Consider the following 17,200-nt stretch of genomic DNA (forward strand, 5'->3'; position numbering starts at 1 on the left):
TGAGCAAATATGAAGGTGATGGGCACAAGGATGTAAAGAACCACAACATGGACTCACGACCTAGCGTAGCTAACTCTGCAGCAGGTGCTGTTATATTATCAGTTTTATTATTAATACAATAATCAGAAGTTGATCGGTATGGTCTCACAGCCATGCAGCACATTGTTAAGGCTTAAAATGCTTATGCAAGACTATAATCGACATTGCATGGTTTCACAGCCATACAGCAAAGGCTGGAAAACCTGAGGCAAGATTTGAACCCCTGGGAATCAAACTCGCCACTAGTCTCACATTTTAAGAAATCAATTTTGCATTCCAAGTCCCCTTTAAAAAGAGTAAAGACGACTTAATGAATTAGCATCGTGTTGTGTGATAAAAACTACAACACACAATGTAAAGAAAAGCCAACTTGAACTTGAGCTAAGTGGGAGAAAAAAAATGGACGCTGCGCCTTTAAGAAGCCCCCACTTTCGCACAACAGGGGGGGCCTGAACAAAATCCTGGAACAGCGATTGAAAAAAAAAAGGAGAAAAAAAAGCAGCAAGCTCCACCACCGGTGGACGGTTTCAAGTCGCCCACCCTGCCTGGACTGAAACCCTGCCTGATTTGTGGGCAATGTTAGGGGGGGGGGGGGGGTGTAGGAGAAGAGAGAGAGAGAGAGGAAAAAAAAGGAAAGCCGGAGAGAGAGGCAAAGTAGAGAGAGAGGGGGAGAGACAACACTAACCGGGTAGCTATGGAGATAGTAGCTTTCCCTTCTCGCTTTCTTTGACAGGTGTCGAGGAGTGGGATAAAATAAAAAAGTGTTTGCCGAACAGCCTGCAAGATGTACGGCAAGGGCAAGGGAGCCGTGGTCCCCTCTGATAGCCAAGCGAGAGAAAAGTAAGTCAATTATTACTACTTGTGTATGTGTATTGAGGGGGGGGGGGGGGGGGGTAGCCTAGCCATGGCTAAACTTGCTAACTACTGTCATTTCCATTTTAAAGTGTGGCTACTTATTAGCCTTTTTAGCCCGGTTCGGCTAAACCGTAACAACCGCTTCCCCGCCTCTCTTAAGTTGTGCTTTAAAAGTGGAACCTCGATTCGCATGTACACCCCTAGTTCGTGCTAACTAAGGCGGCGGTGAGGAGGGGGAACAATGCCTTGTAAGCACTTCAGGCTGAGAGGCTTTGTGTCCCCCCCACCGGTAAAAATAGATAAACAGCTGGCGTTTCTTTACCCCCGGACCCTCACCGGCTCCAAGGGCCACATCGTAGCCGCGCATGGTTCCCCGCTGGTCGGATGCCGTCCAGCCAGCCCCCCACTGAGTGCGCGCGCCGCTCTAAAACTTCGTCTTTCCCCGGCAAAACTGCTAAAAAGTGTCGGTTTTGGTGCTGCCGAACGGAGCCGAATTGTTTCAGCGAGGCATCGGCGCGGGGGCTGGTTCGCTAGCGCCGGTATGAGCGATCCGAGCTGCCGGTTTCTTTGTTTGGAACCGATTTCCGAAAGGGGTCTGGTTGTAGCGCGCACTTGTAACGTGTGCCCTTAAATGCATTGCTTTTAAAAGTTGAACTATCACCGGCACATGCACAAAGGCAGGCTTGCCTTGGGTGGACACAATCGGGACTTTCCGAGCAAAAAAATCATTTTTTATATGGAAACATTCATTCTAGATTCACAACTGTAGTTCTTCACTGTGTAAACTGTGTAAGTCACAATATTAACTGTCAAGTGCAAAAAAAAAGTTGTTAAAAAGCAATCAGTAATGTGAATTAGTGCTGCAACTGCTAAAACTTCACCATACTTGAGTTGATTTTTGTTCATGCAGAAATTCAAGGTGGTATGCCCTGTTTTAGAAGTTTCCCTCGTCAATCATTTGATTCAAACAATCAACTCATCAACAAGCATCATGGCCTTGCTGCCATGGAACAAGTGCGAAACGTTCAGGTGGCAGCAACAAAACAGTTTCTATACCTCACAGCCTTGCAGCAAGTGCTCCAACTTTGGCTCCATAATTACCTTAGCATGGTTGCACAGCCGTGCAGAAAGTACCAACTCCAAAAGAAGAGGATAGAATAGCACACCTCAGTTCCACGTTTAAAATTTGTTCCCGTTTCACCGTCCCTCTTCAAGCTTCTTCTACTCGCCTTGTTGAATTATTGACACGGACCCGAGCTGCTTCTCTAAGGCGAGTGGAGCAAAATACGGCGGGTGGCCTCATCCATGTTTAAAGAAGGCACTTGCTATTGTCAAGACGCTTACTACTCGGCCACGCGCTAGCTGTGGCCGTCACGGGCCAAGGTGGGTGAAGATCTCGCGAAGCTAATGTTAGCTTGGAATATTATGGGTCTTGAAATCACAAAAATAAAACGCTCACCATTTAAATATGAACAAAAGTCCCTTTTTTTTTTCTTTTAGTATTGCCGTAGTTGAATTTTAAATGAGGGGAGGAGTGTGTGCACAGGTATGCACCTCTTGTTTGTGTGTGTGTGTGTGTGTGTGTGTGTGTGGCCTGCAAGTGTCAGTGTCTTACACTCTACACCAGCGGTCACTCGGAACTTTGTGACCTACAAATTGCAAGGAGCTCTAAGGAAAGTGGTCAAATTCCTGTGGGCCGTGTGGTCAAGTGTGTGTGTGTGTGTGAGGGACTTTGTGTGTGTGTGTGTGTGTGTGTGTGTGTGCGAGACGCTCCGATGCTGTACTTTATAAAACATACGGCCATAACATCAATAGAATTGAGGATAATCGGTTTAGACGATGTGTTAGCATTAAAGTCAACTCTTGGACTTTTTTGCAGCAAGCTTTCGAAACATCTCGGAGAACCTGTCGAACTTGGAGGCTTGCGTCATCGTGGGGAAAAACATGTTTGGTCGCCTTTAACACGCACGAGGAGACGTTTTGCTGAGAAACAAACCTGCCAAAATAGAATCTCCACATAAATCATGAGCGACGCCGGAGGCCAGAACGGATGACTCATTGGCGCTGATTGTCATCAAAGTGCGGCTAGCTCAACCTTTATGTTAATCATCGCCGCTCTCGAGTCGTGTGGCGTTTGTTGCGGTAAAATGAACACAAGACAATCTTTTTTTTTTTTTTTCTTTTGGCGTGTGCCGTTCATGTCGTCACCTCAGGCTGCATTTTGCAGCCAGCGCTTATTTGTAACTCGGTTTGAAATAGACCTGATTAAGAAAGCTGGTTAATTGGTGTTTTCCGCTTTCTTTATAGTACTGGGAAAAATAATATTTATGATATAAGACTACTTTTCTTTCTCTGTTGATTTTATTTATTGTCATATCAAGAAAACAAATCCATCAAAATCCATAGAAATATTAGAAATATTTGTTGTTTTGGCCACAAAGTATCGGTACTCGGTATCGGGCGTATGGATTCTCTCTTCATCTACGGAGGGTGAGCGACTTCCCGTCCCTCTCATTAGGATGAGATTGTCCCGTCCGGAGGTCTTCCTAGCCAGAGCGCGCTGTCATATCCCCGCCGCCGCTCGATTGATGCTCCATTAACGGCCTATTAAACCCGACTAAGCGAGGGAGTCCGGGAGCGCCACGTCGGGTCAACAAGGAGCTCGTCTCTCCTTCTCGCCGACCATCCCGCCGTCCGTTAATAAATGAGGTGCAATCAAAGGTAATAACTTCCTATTTGCGTTTCAGGTTGGCGTTATACGTGTACGAGTACCTACTACACGTGGGAGCACAGAAGTCAGCGCAGACCTTCCTGTCCGAGGTAAGCCGGATGCATTTTTTATGAGGACCGACCCGATAAAGTTACGCGCGTGTGTGATCCTCGCGGGCCTCTCGATCGGTGTTAGCCATTTAGCTCGGGCAAAGAAAAGTCACTCTTGCTGGTGTCTGAATCGTTCTTCTCGCTCTCCCAGATACGATGGGAGAAGAACATCACATTAGGGGAGCCTCCTGGATTTCTCCATTCGTGGTGGTGGTGAGTAAAGATGATGTTCAGAAAGGGTGTGCCGGAGTCTCGGTCTTGACCAGACTGACTGAGGGTCTGACCCCCCCCCCCCCATCAACCCTATCAAACCCCGCCCACCCACCTTCGCTCTCCGTCCTCTCCCCTCCTCCAGCGTTGCATCTTTCTTTCACCTCCCGGTTCCTGAAACAATGGATCCAGATGGTTGCTAAAATGGATGGCCTCCCCCTCTTCACCCTTTTTGTGCCCCCCACCACCCACCCCCAAACACACACACACACTTTTCTCCTTTTGTTCACGCAGCAGAAGGATTCTTAGCAGATTATCCCCGTCGCATTCCAGTCTCCTTTTGTAGCACCCGGTCGCTGTTTCTCCGCCCCCGCCCGGTCAAACCCGCGGGGGGGGGGGTCCGTAGCATCGCCACTTGAAAAGTGCCATTTTTGCTTGTTTTAATCATCATCAGATCCGCCGTGTTCCGAACGGCATCTGGGCCGCTTCCCAAGGGGATACAAAAAAGAGCGGCGGCGGCGGCGGCGGCTCGCCTTCGCCACAGTAGACGACATTAAACTCTTCACCTTAAACAGATTGTTCCGAGCCGCGGATTTAAATCAAGCCTAATCCGAGCTCACCTATGACGGGACTTGCGCGAGGACGCCGCCGAGACTCGGACGGACTAGCCCGGAGTCAGACAAAAGTCTGAACCGGACCCCGAGGGCCCGCAATAAATTAGCCCGCTCGATTAAAAGCGAAGCTGTTTTACACGCGCATATATTAGCTCGGACTGTTGAGTCAATGCGATTGGCAGTGAAGGTGAAAATTTCTTTTATTAACAGTTTAACGCGCATTTAGCTTTAATGGCCTTTTAGCCCGTGTGTGAGAAACCACGAAAGAAACCATTATGTTGTCTCCAGAAAAAACATTTGTTGACATCAAAAAAAGTATATAAAAAGTTGTCAATATTAGCAAGAAACAAGAATTGTTTTTAGCTTCGCTTATCTGTTGGTCTTGCTACTTTCTGGTCGATTAGCATTCTTTAGCATTGCTATGCATGCCAGCAATGCACTCTGACCTCGTGGTAGAAAGAGGCTAAGTCGGATAATTAGTTGACTTTTTTTTGGATCAAAACATCCATAAGGTCAACCCGGTTTGGCATCGCCATCGGGGTCACGTCGCAACTCTTCACCGCGGACGATTTAATCGACTTCCTCGCTGCAACCAAAAACTAGTGTGACCCTTTCTTGTGCTTTTCCACATATATTTATTTTTTTTCAGTCATTTATCACGCGGGCTTTTAATTTTTCCCCTGTGCTGGCCTTTCAGCGTATTCTGGGACTTGTATTGTGCCGCTCCGGATCGACGGGAGACGTGCGAGCACTCCAGCGAGGCCAAGGCCTTCCATGACTACGTAAGTGACGTGACGTCTTTATGTTCACAATTTCAAACGCTTCCCAAGTGCCTTAGTCACACGTCGGCAACATTGTCATGAAAATCCCCCAAGGATGAAAAACTACTGTTCCATCTTTTTGTTGATCTCCTAAAAGTACTCCATCTTGTCATATGGAAGCTTGAAGAAGCGCATCCGCTGCTGTGCAAACGTCATGATGGATATCCTCCGGTCAAGACTGTGTGTGTGTCTGTGTGCGATGCAGTGTGGTCAGATAATGGAATCGAGTTCTAATCCCGTAATCCCGGCACAGGGTTGGCGCTAAACCGCGCTCTCTATGTGTGCGTGTGTGATTGCATGTGTGAAGTTGTGTGATTTTTGCATGTGATTGTGTGTCCATGTCTGATATGATGTTATTGTGTGTTTGATGTATGTTTGTTTTGTGCGTGTGTGTAAGTTAATGACTCGGGGCATCTCTGGCAAGCGGCCCGCACGAGGAGGAGGAGGTGGGGCGGAGGGCGCCTTCCGTGTGCGTGCCGTGCGTGACCGTCCGACATGGTTGCTCACTGTCTGTATCTAACACTGACGAAGCCAAGGAGACAGGGCTGGTTTAATTTTGGCTCCGGACCCCCTGAGGCCTCTCTTGCACCCCCCCTCCCCTCCCTCCCGCCCTCCCCCACACCCCCCTAAAGCGCAGGTCGTCTCTGCTGGTGGACGGCCGGGCGAGAAAAGGAAAGACTTGTTTGTCGAGCTTATCTTTACAAGAGTTTAGGCCTGGTTTAGGGGCTGCTTGGTTTTTATGAGGCGTTATCCAGCTGATGAGATGAAGGCCTCTCGGGCCTCTTTATCTCCGCTATCTTCAACAGTAGTTTATTGCTGCTTTTTTTTTTTTTTTTTTTTACCCTGTGCGTGGTAATTACACTTTGCATGGGAAAGGGGGGGGGGGGCGGTAAACAAAAGATGCCTTGGTCCTTCTGGAGGTCTGCTCTATACAATGCATCTAATCCTTTGGATTCCACATGACTTCTCGTGAGGTTCTTGAGTCTTTTTTTTTTTTACTTTTGGAAAGATCTTAAAGGCGCCATTCACACCCGCAATAGGCTGTTGACTTGATTGGGTGCTTCTGTTTTGGTGTGGGCTTAGACGGCAAGTTAAGTTTCCTTCAGTGCTGCTGTTTTGGTTAGCAACAGAGTTGAAAACATCTTCTTTACACAGTGACAGATGCATATTCTTTTTTTTCAGCCTCCCATTTTTTTAATCCCCATCTTTTCCTCAGCCTCTGTGGAGTGCGAGTTTAGTGGATGTTGTGTCTGCGGCGTCATCCGTTTTGCGCATGTGTGTGTTCACCCGTGCCAGTTTTGAGAAGCAGCTGGGCTTTCTGTCTGTCCGACGTAGCGTCCCGTCCCCCCCCCTCCCCGCATCCTGTTGAGCGCAATGGCCGTGTTTTGACTGGGCTGATAAATTAGCTGGATCGCCGCAGTCAGCGCTTTTGCCTTCTTCTCCGTACCACCGTCCTCTCTTTCTCACTCGCTCGCCCTTTCTCTCCCTCTGTCTATCTGTCTCTATGTGCAATAAGGACATGGGGTCAAGGAGACGGTGATGAGGTACATATCGGTGTGAAGCAGAATGTAGATTAGTAGCCTCTCCAGGCGCGGACTCACATTTATACCTCCTCCTCCTACTCCTCCCATCTCATGTTTGTGTCCCTGTTTTATCCCCGCCAAAGGTATCAGGCACAGGTCAATAATGTGTTGAGCACTATTGATCGGTCCAGTCTTTTGGCCCTGCGTGTGAGACGGGAAATGCTTTTTGGCTCCATACTGTGCTAGCACTAGCACGGTTAGCTTCTGGCGGCCGGATTGACACCTAGTCTCAACGTGTTTGTTTTTTTTATCCTCGTTTGGAATTTTTTTTGTCATTCTGCTGCCATGACACAGATCTTAAATGTGCAGAGAGTGAGAATGCAGATCAAGCCAGCGTGGCATTTTTGCAGGGGCCAAACCATCTGAAGGAAATACTCGGGGGTCGCCCGGCCGCTTGGAGGCCGACTCGCAACGTTTACGGCCGACATCAAAGGTTGGGGCGTTTTATGTCACGCGTCTGCCGTTCTTGGCCCACGGCCCGATGATCAAAACCCCCCCCCCCAAAAAAAACAGATCACCTCCAAGTTAAAAAACTGTTGACTGGCTCCATTTATTAATTTTCACGAAGCGGACAGAAATCGCTTTGGATTAGCCAACCCAGTCGGCGAACGCCTCTCCCGATATGAAATACACCGAAGATCAGCTTTTTATACTCGGCCGGCGTAGCGATAGCGGTCCCGAAGAATACATTTAAGTAGCGGATCAATAAGCAATATCGTTAAGGGGAGTCGTATCGTTGAAATCAGTGGCGTTTTAGTTACGACTCTTGCTAAATCCACCTCGGAACAAGAACTAATAGATGTTGTTAATAGTCTGGATCAGCAAGGTGCAACAATGATTGATGGTGGACTAACGCAGCCCTCCTCTTCCTCCTCCTCTTTGCGTGTTTATCTTAACTCTCTCTCTCTTTCTTCTGCATCTTCTTGTTCTTTCTTCTTCCTGGAGCGGGGGATGCCAGGGGGACAGAGTGCAGATAGGACCTGTCTCCATGGCAACAGCTTCTGCAAGCTTCTGACGCCCCTTTACTCGGAAGGGAGAGAGAGAGGGGGGGTGTTATGCGATAGGGACGGAATGGTAGCTTTTTAGGGGCAAGTCTTGGACTGGGTGGGGAGGGTAGAAGAATGGAGGGATGAGGATGGAGGGAGAGAGAGAGAGGCAGTCGACCCTGCCGCCTCCCCGGGGACTCTGCGACCTGCTCGCCGAATTAGCATAAAGCTAGGGGGGAGGTGTGTTTTGCTGCGTGCATGATTTTCTTGCGCGCTTTTCTCCTTTACGGATGTTTAGCGGGGTGCGGGAAAAGATTTGGAATTGCATCCATAGGAGTGAATATGAACACACACACACGTATACACACCCAAGCTCCTTCCGTCTGCCTCCCGACTGAAAGGCAGTACTTTATAAGCTTGTGATGCAACTCTTTGTGTGCACCGTGTGTGTGTGTTTGTGCGTGTTTGTTCCGGCATGCTTATGTAAGCGTACGTGTGTGCGGACGAGAATACGGTTATATCATATTTAACTCCCGGGCTGAATCATTTGGCTCCTAGCCTAGCCCTCCGCCCCACTCTGAGATTTCCACTTTGGGTTGTTTTTTTTCGCCGTTGTTCCCCCTTGACAAAAGAAAACAGTTGTGCTATTATGCAAAGCAAAAAGTGGCAGCTATGAGACTTTTTGTGCTTTTAAAATGTCTTTTTGTCAAATATCAACTGTCAGGCACATCCTGCATATCAGCCAGATTGCAGTTGTTACTTTGTAACTTTTTTTTTTTTTTTCTTAGACACACACATCCTGCAAATCAGCCAGATTGCAGTGGTAACTTTTTTATCTTTTCACTTGTCAGTGAACGAGTTGCTTTCTTCAAAACGCTTTTACACTTAACAGTGAACCCCCGTTCACACATTCCACACATAGAGGAGGAAATCCACAATGTGAAGAGAATTGATAAACCCATCCTGTATGCTCACACATTTGAACACACAAATAATAATAATGATAAAATATTACATTATTAAATCGTCATCAATGCTCTCTACCCTGTGATTGGCTCACGAGTCGACCAGGATGGAGTCACCTGGGATGGCCGTAAGCTCCCCGCGACCATGAACAGGAAAAGAATATCTCTTTTAAACACGGCTTATTGCACGCGTGTCCTCGATGTTTGCATTGGACGCCGCCAGCTGCTGCCCGGATCATATTACTGTGTAACTCATGTAATGTGTGTAATTGTTTGATTTGTTTCAATCCCAGTTGGCACATTCGCTTAGCCCGCCGGGTGCAACTGTCCAAAGTAAACCAACGCATAATGAATAGTCTCCAATTGAATTAGGTTGGACTCGGGGTGCGACCCAGGAAGGTGGAAATGTGCGCTATTCTCTCAGTTGAGGGATTAGGTTGAGACAAAAATGGCAAAAATTAAATTCAGTGTTGTGTAGTTAAAGATATAGCCCCCGCTAGCTTGATGCTACATAACATAGCGACAGTGTAGCAATACTCACAGGCATATATTCTTTATCCTCTGCAAAGAACATACGACTGCAGAAAATCTGAGCTGAGCCTCCAATATGGTAACAGCTGTCTTATGCTGCCTCCTGGTGGTCATGGCGCACGCAACAGAATGAGCAGCACAATGTACATTGATTGAAGCAGAACTGTATGACTGTAGGTTTTTGCAAATTATATGTTGCCACGTGAGGAGTCAGAAAAAGGCAACCCACAAAAAATAAACCCACACGCACACAAATCGCAATAAAGTTCAACTCAGCCATAATTATAAGAAACTATAAACACTAGAAAAGTGCAGCGACGTGATGCTTGCCAGCTAGAGATTTTCTTTATTTTTATTAATGGGGAAATTCCTCCTGGAAGACTTTGTCCTAATTTGTCAGCATAAAAAAAAGATGAGGCCTGCCCTCACATTTTGCTCTTCAGGTAATACTTTGAAGGCACTAATAAATGGTTGAAGGCTTTTCTTCTTGTTTGCTTTTCAGAGCGCGGCTGCAGCGCCCAGCCCAGTGATGGGCAACATGCCCCCCAACGACACCATGCCAGGCGGTCCCATGCCCCCGGGATTTTTCCAGGTAACGGCCGACCGCAGCCAATCCAACCCGCCAATCACTCACTTCAACATCTTTGTCGAGTCACGCCTCTTTTTATCCGCACTCATTTGTCTTTCTCGAACTAAAACGAGTTGTATAGAGAAGAGCGGAATAGTTTACGAGACTTTTCCTTCCTTCATTCACGTCCTCTCCCACTCCTCCATCCTCCATCTCTGCTTGCCGAGAGGGTCTCGCATCACATCGGCTATAACACCGCGTGTGTGTGTGTGTGTGTGTGTGCGACAGCGGCGGCGTGATGGACAGCTTTGGCATTTGGCCCAAGCGCGATAAGGTAGCGGGCAGCGACAGAGAAATGAGAAATGTGAAAGATCACCTCCACCTGGACCCGCGGTCACTCACCCGCCACCGTTGTTTTGGCGCCGTAAGCAAGGCGGGGAGGCTAATGAGTGCATAAGTAAAGGGGATGGAGTGAGTGAGCGAGTGAGGCATGGGAGAGCTATTTATAACATCGGTGGGGGTGGACTGAGGGTCCGCGTGTGTGTGCGTGTGCACACGCGCCTTGCAAGGGGACTTATTATGACAGCGAGCGTCGCTTGTTTTCCACAAACGTGTTTCCCGGTCACAGTCGGGGAGCCATGTAGGCCCGACGTCGCCACCATTTTCCCATGTGATGATGCAACACATCGTTGGCATGTCTCACATGATGCCAAGAATTTAGCAGATGTTTTGGGTTTATCCTACAGCGCCCCCTGCTGTCGAGAGAAATTGACATCCAAGTGCCTTCGGGCTCGAGGGCAGTAGAATGTCAAAAAGGCAAATTAGCAAATGGATGGTTGGCCTTTCTTTTTTTTTTGGGCTGGGAATTGATTTTTAGAAAGAACCACAATATCGTCCAATGAGATTGAAGGGGCGCTTGCTCCAGGTGTAACCCCCCCACCCCACCCCCACCTTTCTTCTTTCTTCAAGGGACCGCCCGGCTCTCAGCAGTCCCCCCACGCACAGCCCCCCACACACAACCCAAGCAACCCCATGATGGGACCCCACGGCCAGGTAAGAGGCAAACACTCACAACCCTTCCTTCCTTCCATTACTTCAAAAAAAGCCCACCCAAAAACAGCGCCCCCCTTCCCCATCAGTCTTCCTCGCACTTTCTTCCTCATTGACCCTCCAGGCCTATTAATCTGGTTCTGGTACTAGAACCATAATCCCAACACCTGTGATCACCGTTAAGAGAACATCCAGGAGTCGGCAGGCCGTGGCCCTCGTCAGTGCCCAGCATCGGGTGTCCCTGTGTGGGATAAATTATTCGCTCCTCGCCCTTCCCCCGGAGCTGCTCGTGGGGGGTTGTGCACTTATCTCCCCCTGCTGCTCTTAGCACGCACGCACACACACACACACACACACACACACACACCACTCCTCTGCTTGCTTTTTCTCGCAGCTTATGAATAAAACAAGGCACCAAGCATGCACTCACATCCTGACTTCAACCCTGCTCCTAAATAGAAAAATCCCAATTGGGGTTAGCCAGCTTTGTAAACTTCCAACCCGAACCCGGATCGTCGTCCTCGCGGTGTCTGGTTTCCTGAGTCGTAGCACGCTAAAGGCCGACATCGTGGTTGGCCCCGACGCGTAACCAGCGCGACCGCAGGCCGAGTCGGGGTTTCCCGAGAGCAGGGAGATGTGTGGCTTTACACGTCATCCGCCTCATCTGTGTGTCCTCGGTGCGAGTGTTTAGCCCACAATCTCACAATTTGGGTCTTTTCGCAGCCTTTCATGTCCCCGCGGTACCCAGGCGGACCTCGCCCCACTCTCCGAATGCCAAATCAGGTACAAAGCCCGCCCCGCTTCCTAATCACTGTTTAGCTGATCATACCTGTCAGTCATTTTTTTTTTTTCCACGTGTTCAGCCTCCAGGTGGAATCCCGGGATCGCAGCCTCTACTGCCAAACAGTTTGGACCCGACACGACCGCAAGGTTCGGCGATTCTTGTTGAAAAGAAATATTTATATATATTAGAAATATAGTTCATTTAAAAGACTTGATTTAGTTTTGGGATACAGACCGAGATGTAAATCCGATTTTCTAAATAATGTTTGGATTTCTACATTTCTGTTTGTGTTCTTATAAAAGAAAAGAAAATCACTCCCGCCATCCATTTGTTTCCATATTGTAGTCATTTTAGGCCCATGTGGTCTTAATGCGAGTTGGTGAGTCGATGGGCCGGGATAACAGAGGTCTGTGGAGATTCTGTCTGGAGATTACGGCCACAGGGTTCCAACTAATGGGATTAGGACGCAGCCGAGTCTGTCGTGTGTCTCAATTAGACTTTAGGAGACCAGCCATTAATGCGAGCTGTTTGGGTTCTCGTTTCAGGGCATCCCAACATGGGCGGTCCCATGCGGATGAACCCTCCTCGAGGAATGGCCATGGGCCCACAGGTACCGCTCACACGTCCACGCCTTGAGACACAAGTGACCCGATCCTCAATTTGACTTTTTTGCGTCTCGCAGAATTACGGGGGCATGAGACCCCCGCCCAACTCCTTGGGCGGCCCCATGCCGGGAATGAACATGTACGCTCATCGTCCTTCCTGTACCGGTTTGGATAGTTGTGATCATGTTGTTGATGTTCCGCTATGTCACCGCAGGGGTCCGGGAGGACGAGGGCCATGGCCGGGTCCTAACGCCAACTCGGTGAGTCTTCGCCGCACGAGCGATATTAGCTTTGCCGGATAGCAACTGTTAGCGACACGAGATGTGATGGTCTGGTTTCCCTCCGCAGATAGCCTACTCCTCCTCATCTCCAGGGAACTATGTGGTGAGTTGACAGGTCACACCAAGATGCATTTAAATACGTGAAAAGAGTTGGATTGATTTCATTTTGTGAATTTTCAACTGATCGCTCGTTCTGCCTCCTCACAGGGCCCCCCTGGTGGAGGTGGTCCACCCGGAACTCCCATCATGCCCAGCCCAGGTGGTGCGTCACGTACCTAAGAACCCCTCCCCTTCATCTCACCCACCCTCCCCTCACCACGCATGTCTCCTCACACGTCACACTTGCGGACCTCAATGCGATCAGTCAACTGAGCTTTTTTTGTTTGCTTCACTCAGATTCGACCAACTCTAGTGAAAACATCTACACCATGATGAATCCCATCGGACCGGGAGGCAACAGACCCAACGTAAGTGCAAATTTGGCCGCCTGTGTTCATCTTCTGCTGTCGGCCATTTTGGTTTGAATGTGCTGTTTTCTGGGATTCTGGCAATGTTGAGTATCCACGTCAAATTTCTGTTTATCTGCCATTCGCGCCAGTTCCCGATGGGACCAGGGCCGGACGGGCCGATGGGCGCTATGGGAGCCATGGAGCCGCACCACATGAACGGATCGCTCGGTGCGTTTTCTCTCCTCCTTCTTGTCGTCTGCTAGTCAAGTGTGCTTTATCACTCAAGTGCGTCGTTCTCCCGCAGGGTCTGGAGATATGGACGGCTTGCCAAAGGTGAAGCACCGCCACTTGAAATCTTAGCCTCGTTTTAACGACCTGACCTAACCAACTTGACTCGACGCCTCCATCATCACGTCAACTTTCTCACAGTTTTCTACCCTTTTCTCCTTCTCCAGAGTTCTCCTAACAACATGGGTGGCATGAACAACCCTCCCGGAACGCCGAGAGACGACGGCGAAATGGGCGGCAACTTTTTGAACCCATTCCAAAGTGAAAGTGTAAGTCGCAGCCTCACCACAGACCCCTAAACGCCTCACCTTGACGCTGCCCCGACTACCATTTCGCAAATCTCAGTGCTGGGTGTGAGCGCCCCCTAGTGTTTAAATGTTGCACATCCACTCATTTTTGCCCTCCTTCCTCCCTTTCCCCTCCCTCTCTCTCTTTTCAGTATTCTCCCAACATGACGATGAGTGTGTGATTTTATTTTTCCTTTTTTTTTTATTTTTTGGTTATTTTTTTTCTCCCTTCCTATTTTGGACCCCTACACTTGTTTTTCTTTTTTTCCCCCCCCCCGCCTGCAATTCTTACCTCACTCTCGGGTCGGGCCTCCCCCTCCTCTTCCTCCTGCACTGCAACCTTCCTCTCGGGCGAACCGCAGCTGGCATCCACGTCCTCCTCCGGAGCGACCCTGGAGCCCACCAGGACTCTGGTGAAAAAAGCGGGCCCTCTGAGAGCGTGCAAAATGGCCGCCGGCCCGGGCAGGAAGCCACAGCAGGTCAACAGGAAGAGCCTCTTCTCGGACTTGAGACAATGAGAACGGGGGAACGAGGACAAACAGAGAAAAAGGAGAGTGACATGCTCGAGGACACTTTGGAATCTTCACCCAAAATCGGACTTACTATTATTATTATTATTATTGTTATTATAATTTTACAATGTGTTGTTCCCAACCTCTGTTTGTACATTTTTAACAGAGGTGTTGTGATGATCAGTTTTTTTTCCCTTTTGTGTGTATGTATTGTATCATGCTGTATCATTTTTATTATTGTATTATTGTTAATTATATTGCTATGCTATTTTTTTTATTCACTTTGGGAGAGAAGGCCTAATCATGTGCACACATATGATGTCATCTTGCTGCTCCCTGCGGGTAAAAATGTATCCCTGCATTACTGGCCTTTTTAAAATATATATATATATTTTACACAACTTTTTTTTCTAGCCAATTAATTTGTTTTTCATAGCCCCAAATTTTTTCCATCCTTTTTATCTCAAATGACTGTTTTTCATCATACCTTTTATTTTGAAGCTTTTTTTTACCAAAATGATTTTTTGTTTTTGTTTTCCCCTAATCTTTATACCCTAAATAGTTTTGTTAATACTCCACTTTTTTACTTAAATTTCTTTCATTTTACCAAACTTTTGTCAGCCTCATGCATAGTAATGCACAGCTCTATTTATATACTGTGGACGATTTTTTTTTCTTATTCTTTAACATATGAGCCTGTAAAAGCCTCTTTCACACAGAGGTTCCCGCAAAATGATGGTATCAAAACTGTAAATGAAAAACTGGCAATTATTAGCCTTTGCCTTTCATACAAAACCCCGGAGTGTAACGCTTTTTGTGGCATAACCAATTGTCATTTTCCAAAAGTAGTTTATTGCATTCTCTATATTCTATCCTGTAAATATCCTGCGTTCTCTGGGTTCTGTGTGAAATATATGACCGGAAAAATGTCAGGTTGTGTTATGCTCCGATATGAGTGTTTTGCAGGGTTTGACTTTTTTCATAGGTTAGGTCTTTTCTCCACCATTTTTCTAAAAAGGACGTGAAGGATGCCGTGTAGATTTTACGTGAACTCTTCTCCATATAGTTCCGGCAAATTCCTGCCTGGGTTCTGTGTTAAAAGGCAAGGGCCGATGAATCCCAGATTTTTGATGCTGTGATTAAGCGGGATTTTTGTGTGAAAGGTGGCATCGTTTTTTTTTTAACAAGTGTCGTTCTCTTCTAGCTGCACCACTCGTAGCAACGGTGTAAATATGCAGATCTAGGCAGCACTGTGTCCTCGACTCCTCATCTGTGTGATGTCATCAGACCGTCACCCAGACCCGTCCGCCAAGGTACTGAAGCTTTTTTTTTTTGTTGGGACGGGGCGGCCCCCATCAACGTTACTGTGTTGGGGTTCTTTTTATTTGTGTCAGTTTGCTGATGGTTTGGTTTACTGCTGCGTCTTCTGTCCATTTGTTTTTTTGTTTTTTTTACCCCCCCTGAGGACAAACTAGTTTTGATGCCCCCCCCCTCCCACTTTGCACTGGATGTGGCCCAAATAGGAGTGGCATCCACACAAAATTATTTTGCCGATAGCTAATCGGCTAAGGATGAATTTTGATGTCAGCTGTCACTTTGCCCCAGATGGGGTCCAGATTGGGGCGGTTTTATTTTTATTCCTCATTATTGGGCAGCAAAAAGTACAATAAAATTTGGACAACCCTCCCCTCCAGCTTTGCAGGCCTGCCACCCGCCGTCGGATTTTTATTAATGTTGAACTCTCCCATCTTTATTTCTTTTTCTTTGTAAATACTGTACAATGCTTTTTTGATATCATTGACATGTTTTGATATTTCAAATCACAGAAACATACTGTGTGTGTGTGCGTGAATGTGTGTGGGCAAACCCGGCAAATGTTTATTTAAAAAAAAAAAAAAAAAAGTGCAGAACGGAGGTCCGGAAATTGAAACGTCGCGCACAATTGCAACTGTGAATCGGACAGGAGAAGGCCATTTTTCTTGATACATATCCCTTCTTCTGAACTATGAAGAATTTTTTTAAATGAGGAATTTTCCAAATACGCTTGTCCAAAAGTGCAGCCTTGCTCTTTTTATTATTTCTGTCCACAGCAATGAACATTTCTGTATTTTTATTGTGCCGTTGTAAAATACTGTAACATTTGAAAAGGAACAGGGGGCGCGAGGGATGAAATTGAGGACTGTTTATGTTCAGTTCCTCATTTTATTTTATTTTAGCAGTATTGAATATGATGAGGCATTGTGTTCACAGGAGAGGGGGGGAGGCTTTGCTTTGTTTCATGTTGGGGTAGTTTTCTCATCCTAAGTGTCTCGTGTAGTTAAAGAGAAAGAAGAAAACAAAAAATAAAGCTGTTCCGTCTTATTTGTATGTTTCTTTATATTGTAAATTTTCTTTAGATGGACACAAAAAAATTATCAAAGGTGGACAGGCTACTTTGATAAGTGTATTTTGGTTTGTTTTTATTTTCAGTTGTCAGTCATTTTTGCGTGTGTCCCCCCTTGTTGTAGATACATATTAAAAATAAATAAAATGACTTCACTCCTTTTGCCATGAACACCGGGTGCTTACTATCAATGGCGTTTATATTATATTATTCCTCCTAAATATCCACTTTGAGATCAGCTTTAAATTTGGTTTCTCACAAATGCTATATGTTTTTATGATAAAATCTGATGTATCAGTGGTTTAGTGTAGTCAGAGTACCACTTGTGGAACGCTGGCTCCCTCTAGTGGTTCATAAAGGGCACTGTTTGCAGTGGTTTGTTTTAATGAAATCCATTGGAGTGTGGGGAGAGCAGAGTAAGATCTTTGTGTTCTTTGAAAATCTTAATTGTCTGTAACTATTCCTTTTTTGTGAATGAAGCTATTTCCCTCAACATACTTGAAAACATCAAGTCTGTGGGTGAGAAATGACTGCAAGTTATGACTCCAAGCAACTGGTATCTGCTAGTA

The 17,200-nt window shown here is 47.0% G+C and overlaps 1 protein-coding gene across 5 annotated transcripts; it reads left to right on the plus strand.

The window, feature by feature from the left end:
• Positions 1–634: 634 nt before the first annotated feature.
• On the plus strand, positions 635–16,802 carry LOC148384970 (single-stranded DNA-binding protein 3). 5 transcript variants are annotated; one of them, XM_088400765.1, is made up of 18 exons: positions 635–879; positions 3,642–3,714; positions 3,866–3,927; positions 5,236–5,320; positions 9,927–10,016; positions 10,962–11,045; positions 11,766–11,825; positions 11,906–11,972; positions 12,372–12,436; positions 12,509–12,570; positions 12,646–12,691; positions 12,780–12,815; positions 12,920–12,974; positions 13,109–13,179; positions 13,311–13,389; positions 13,466–13,494; positions 13,617–13,718; positions 14,099–16,802. In XM_088400765.1, the coding sequence occupies exons 1-18, from the start codon at positions 824–826 to the stop codon at positions 14,252–14,254; spliced, it is 1,278 nt and encodes a 425-aa protein (XP_088256891.1). In that variant the 5' UTR covers positions 635–823; the 3' UTR covers positions 14,255–16,802. The 5 variants fall into 5 exon arrangements, with proteins under 5 accessions (XP_088256891.1, XP_088256889.1, XP_088256888.1 ...); XM_088400763.1 differs by having other exon boundaries at positions 636–879; positions 15,453–16,802; XM_088400762.1 differs by lacking the exon at positions 14,099–16,802 and adding an exon at positions 13,889–14,070 and having other exon boundaries at positions 636–879; positions 12,920–12,971.
• The last annotated feature ends 398 nt before the right edge of the window (positions 16,803–17,200 follow it).

This window comes from Syngnathus floridae, chromosome 16 (genome assembly GCF_059516105.1).
Source record: "Syngnathus floridae isolate MCC-2025c chromosome 16, RoL_Sflo_1.0, whole genome shotgun sequence".
In the NCBI taxonomy this organism is placed as follows: Eukaryota; Metazoa; Chordata; class Actinopteri; order Syngnathiformes; family Syngnathidae; genus Syngnathus; species Syngnathus floridae.

Coding starts and splice junctions, on each gene's coding strand:
- LOC148384970 (XM_088400765.1), top strand. CDS start 824: ATGTACGGCAAGGGCAAGGGAGCCGTGGTCCCCTCTGATAGCCAAGCG. Junction 3,928..5,235: donor TTTCTCCATTCGTGGTGGTG/GTGAGTAAAGAT, acceptor CTGGCCTTTCAG/CGTATTCTGGGACTTGTATT. Junction 12,571..12,645: donor CCCATGCCGGGAATGAACAT/GTACGCTCATCG, acceptor ATGTCACCGCAG/GGGTCCGGGAGGACGAGGGC.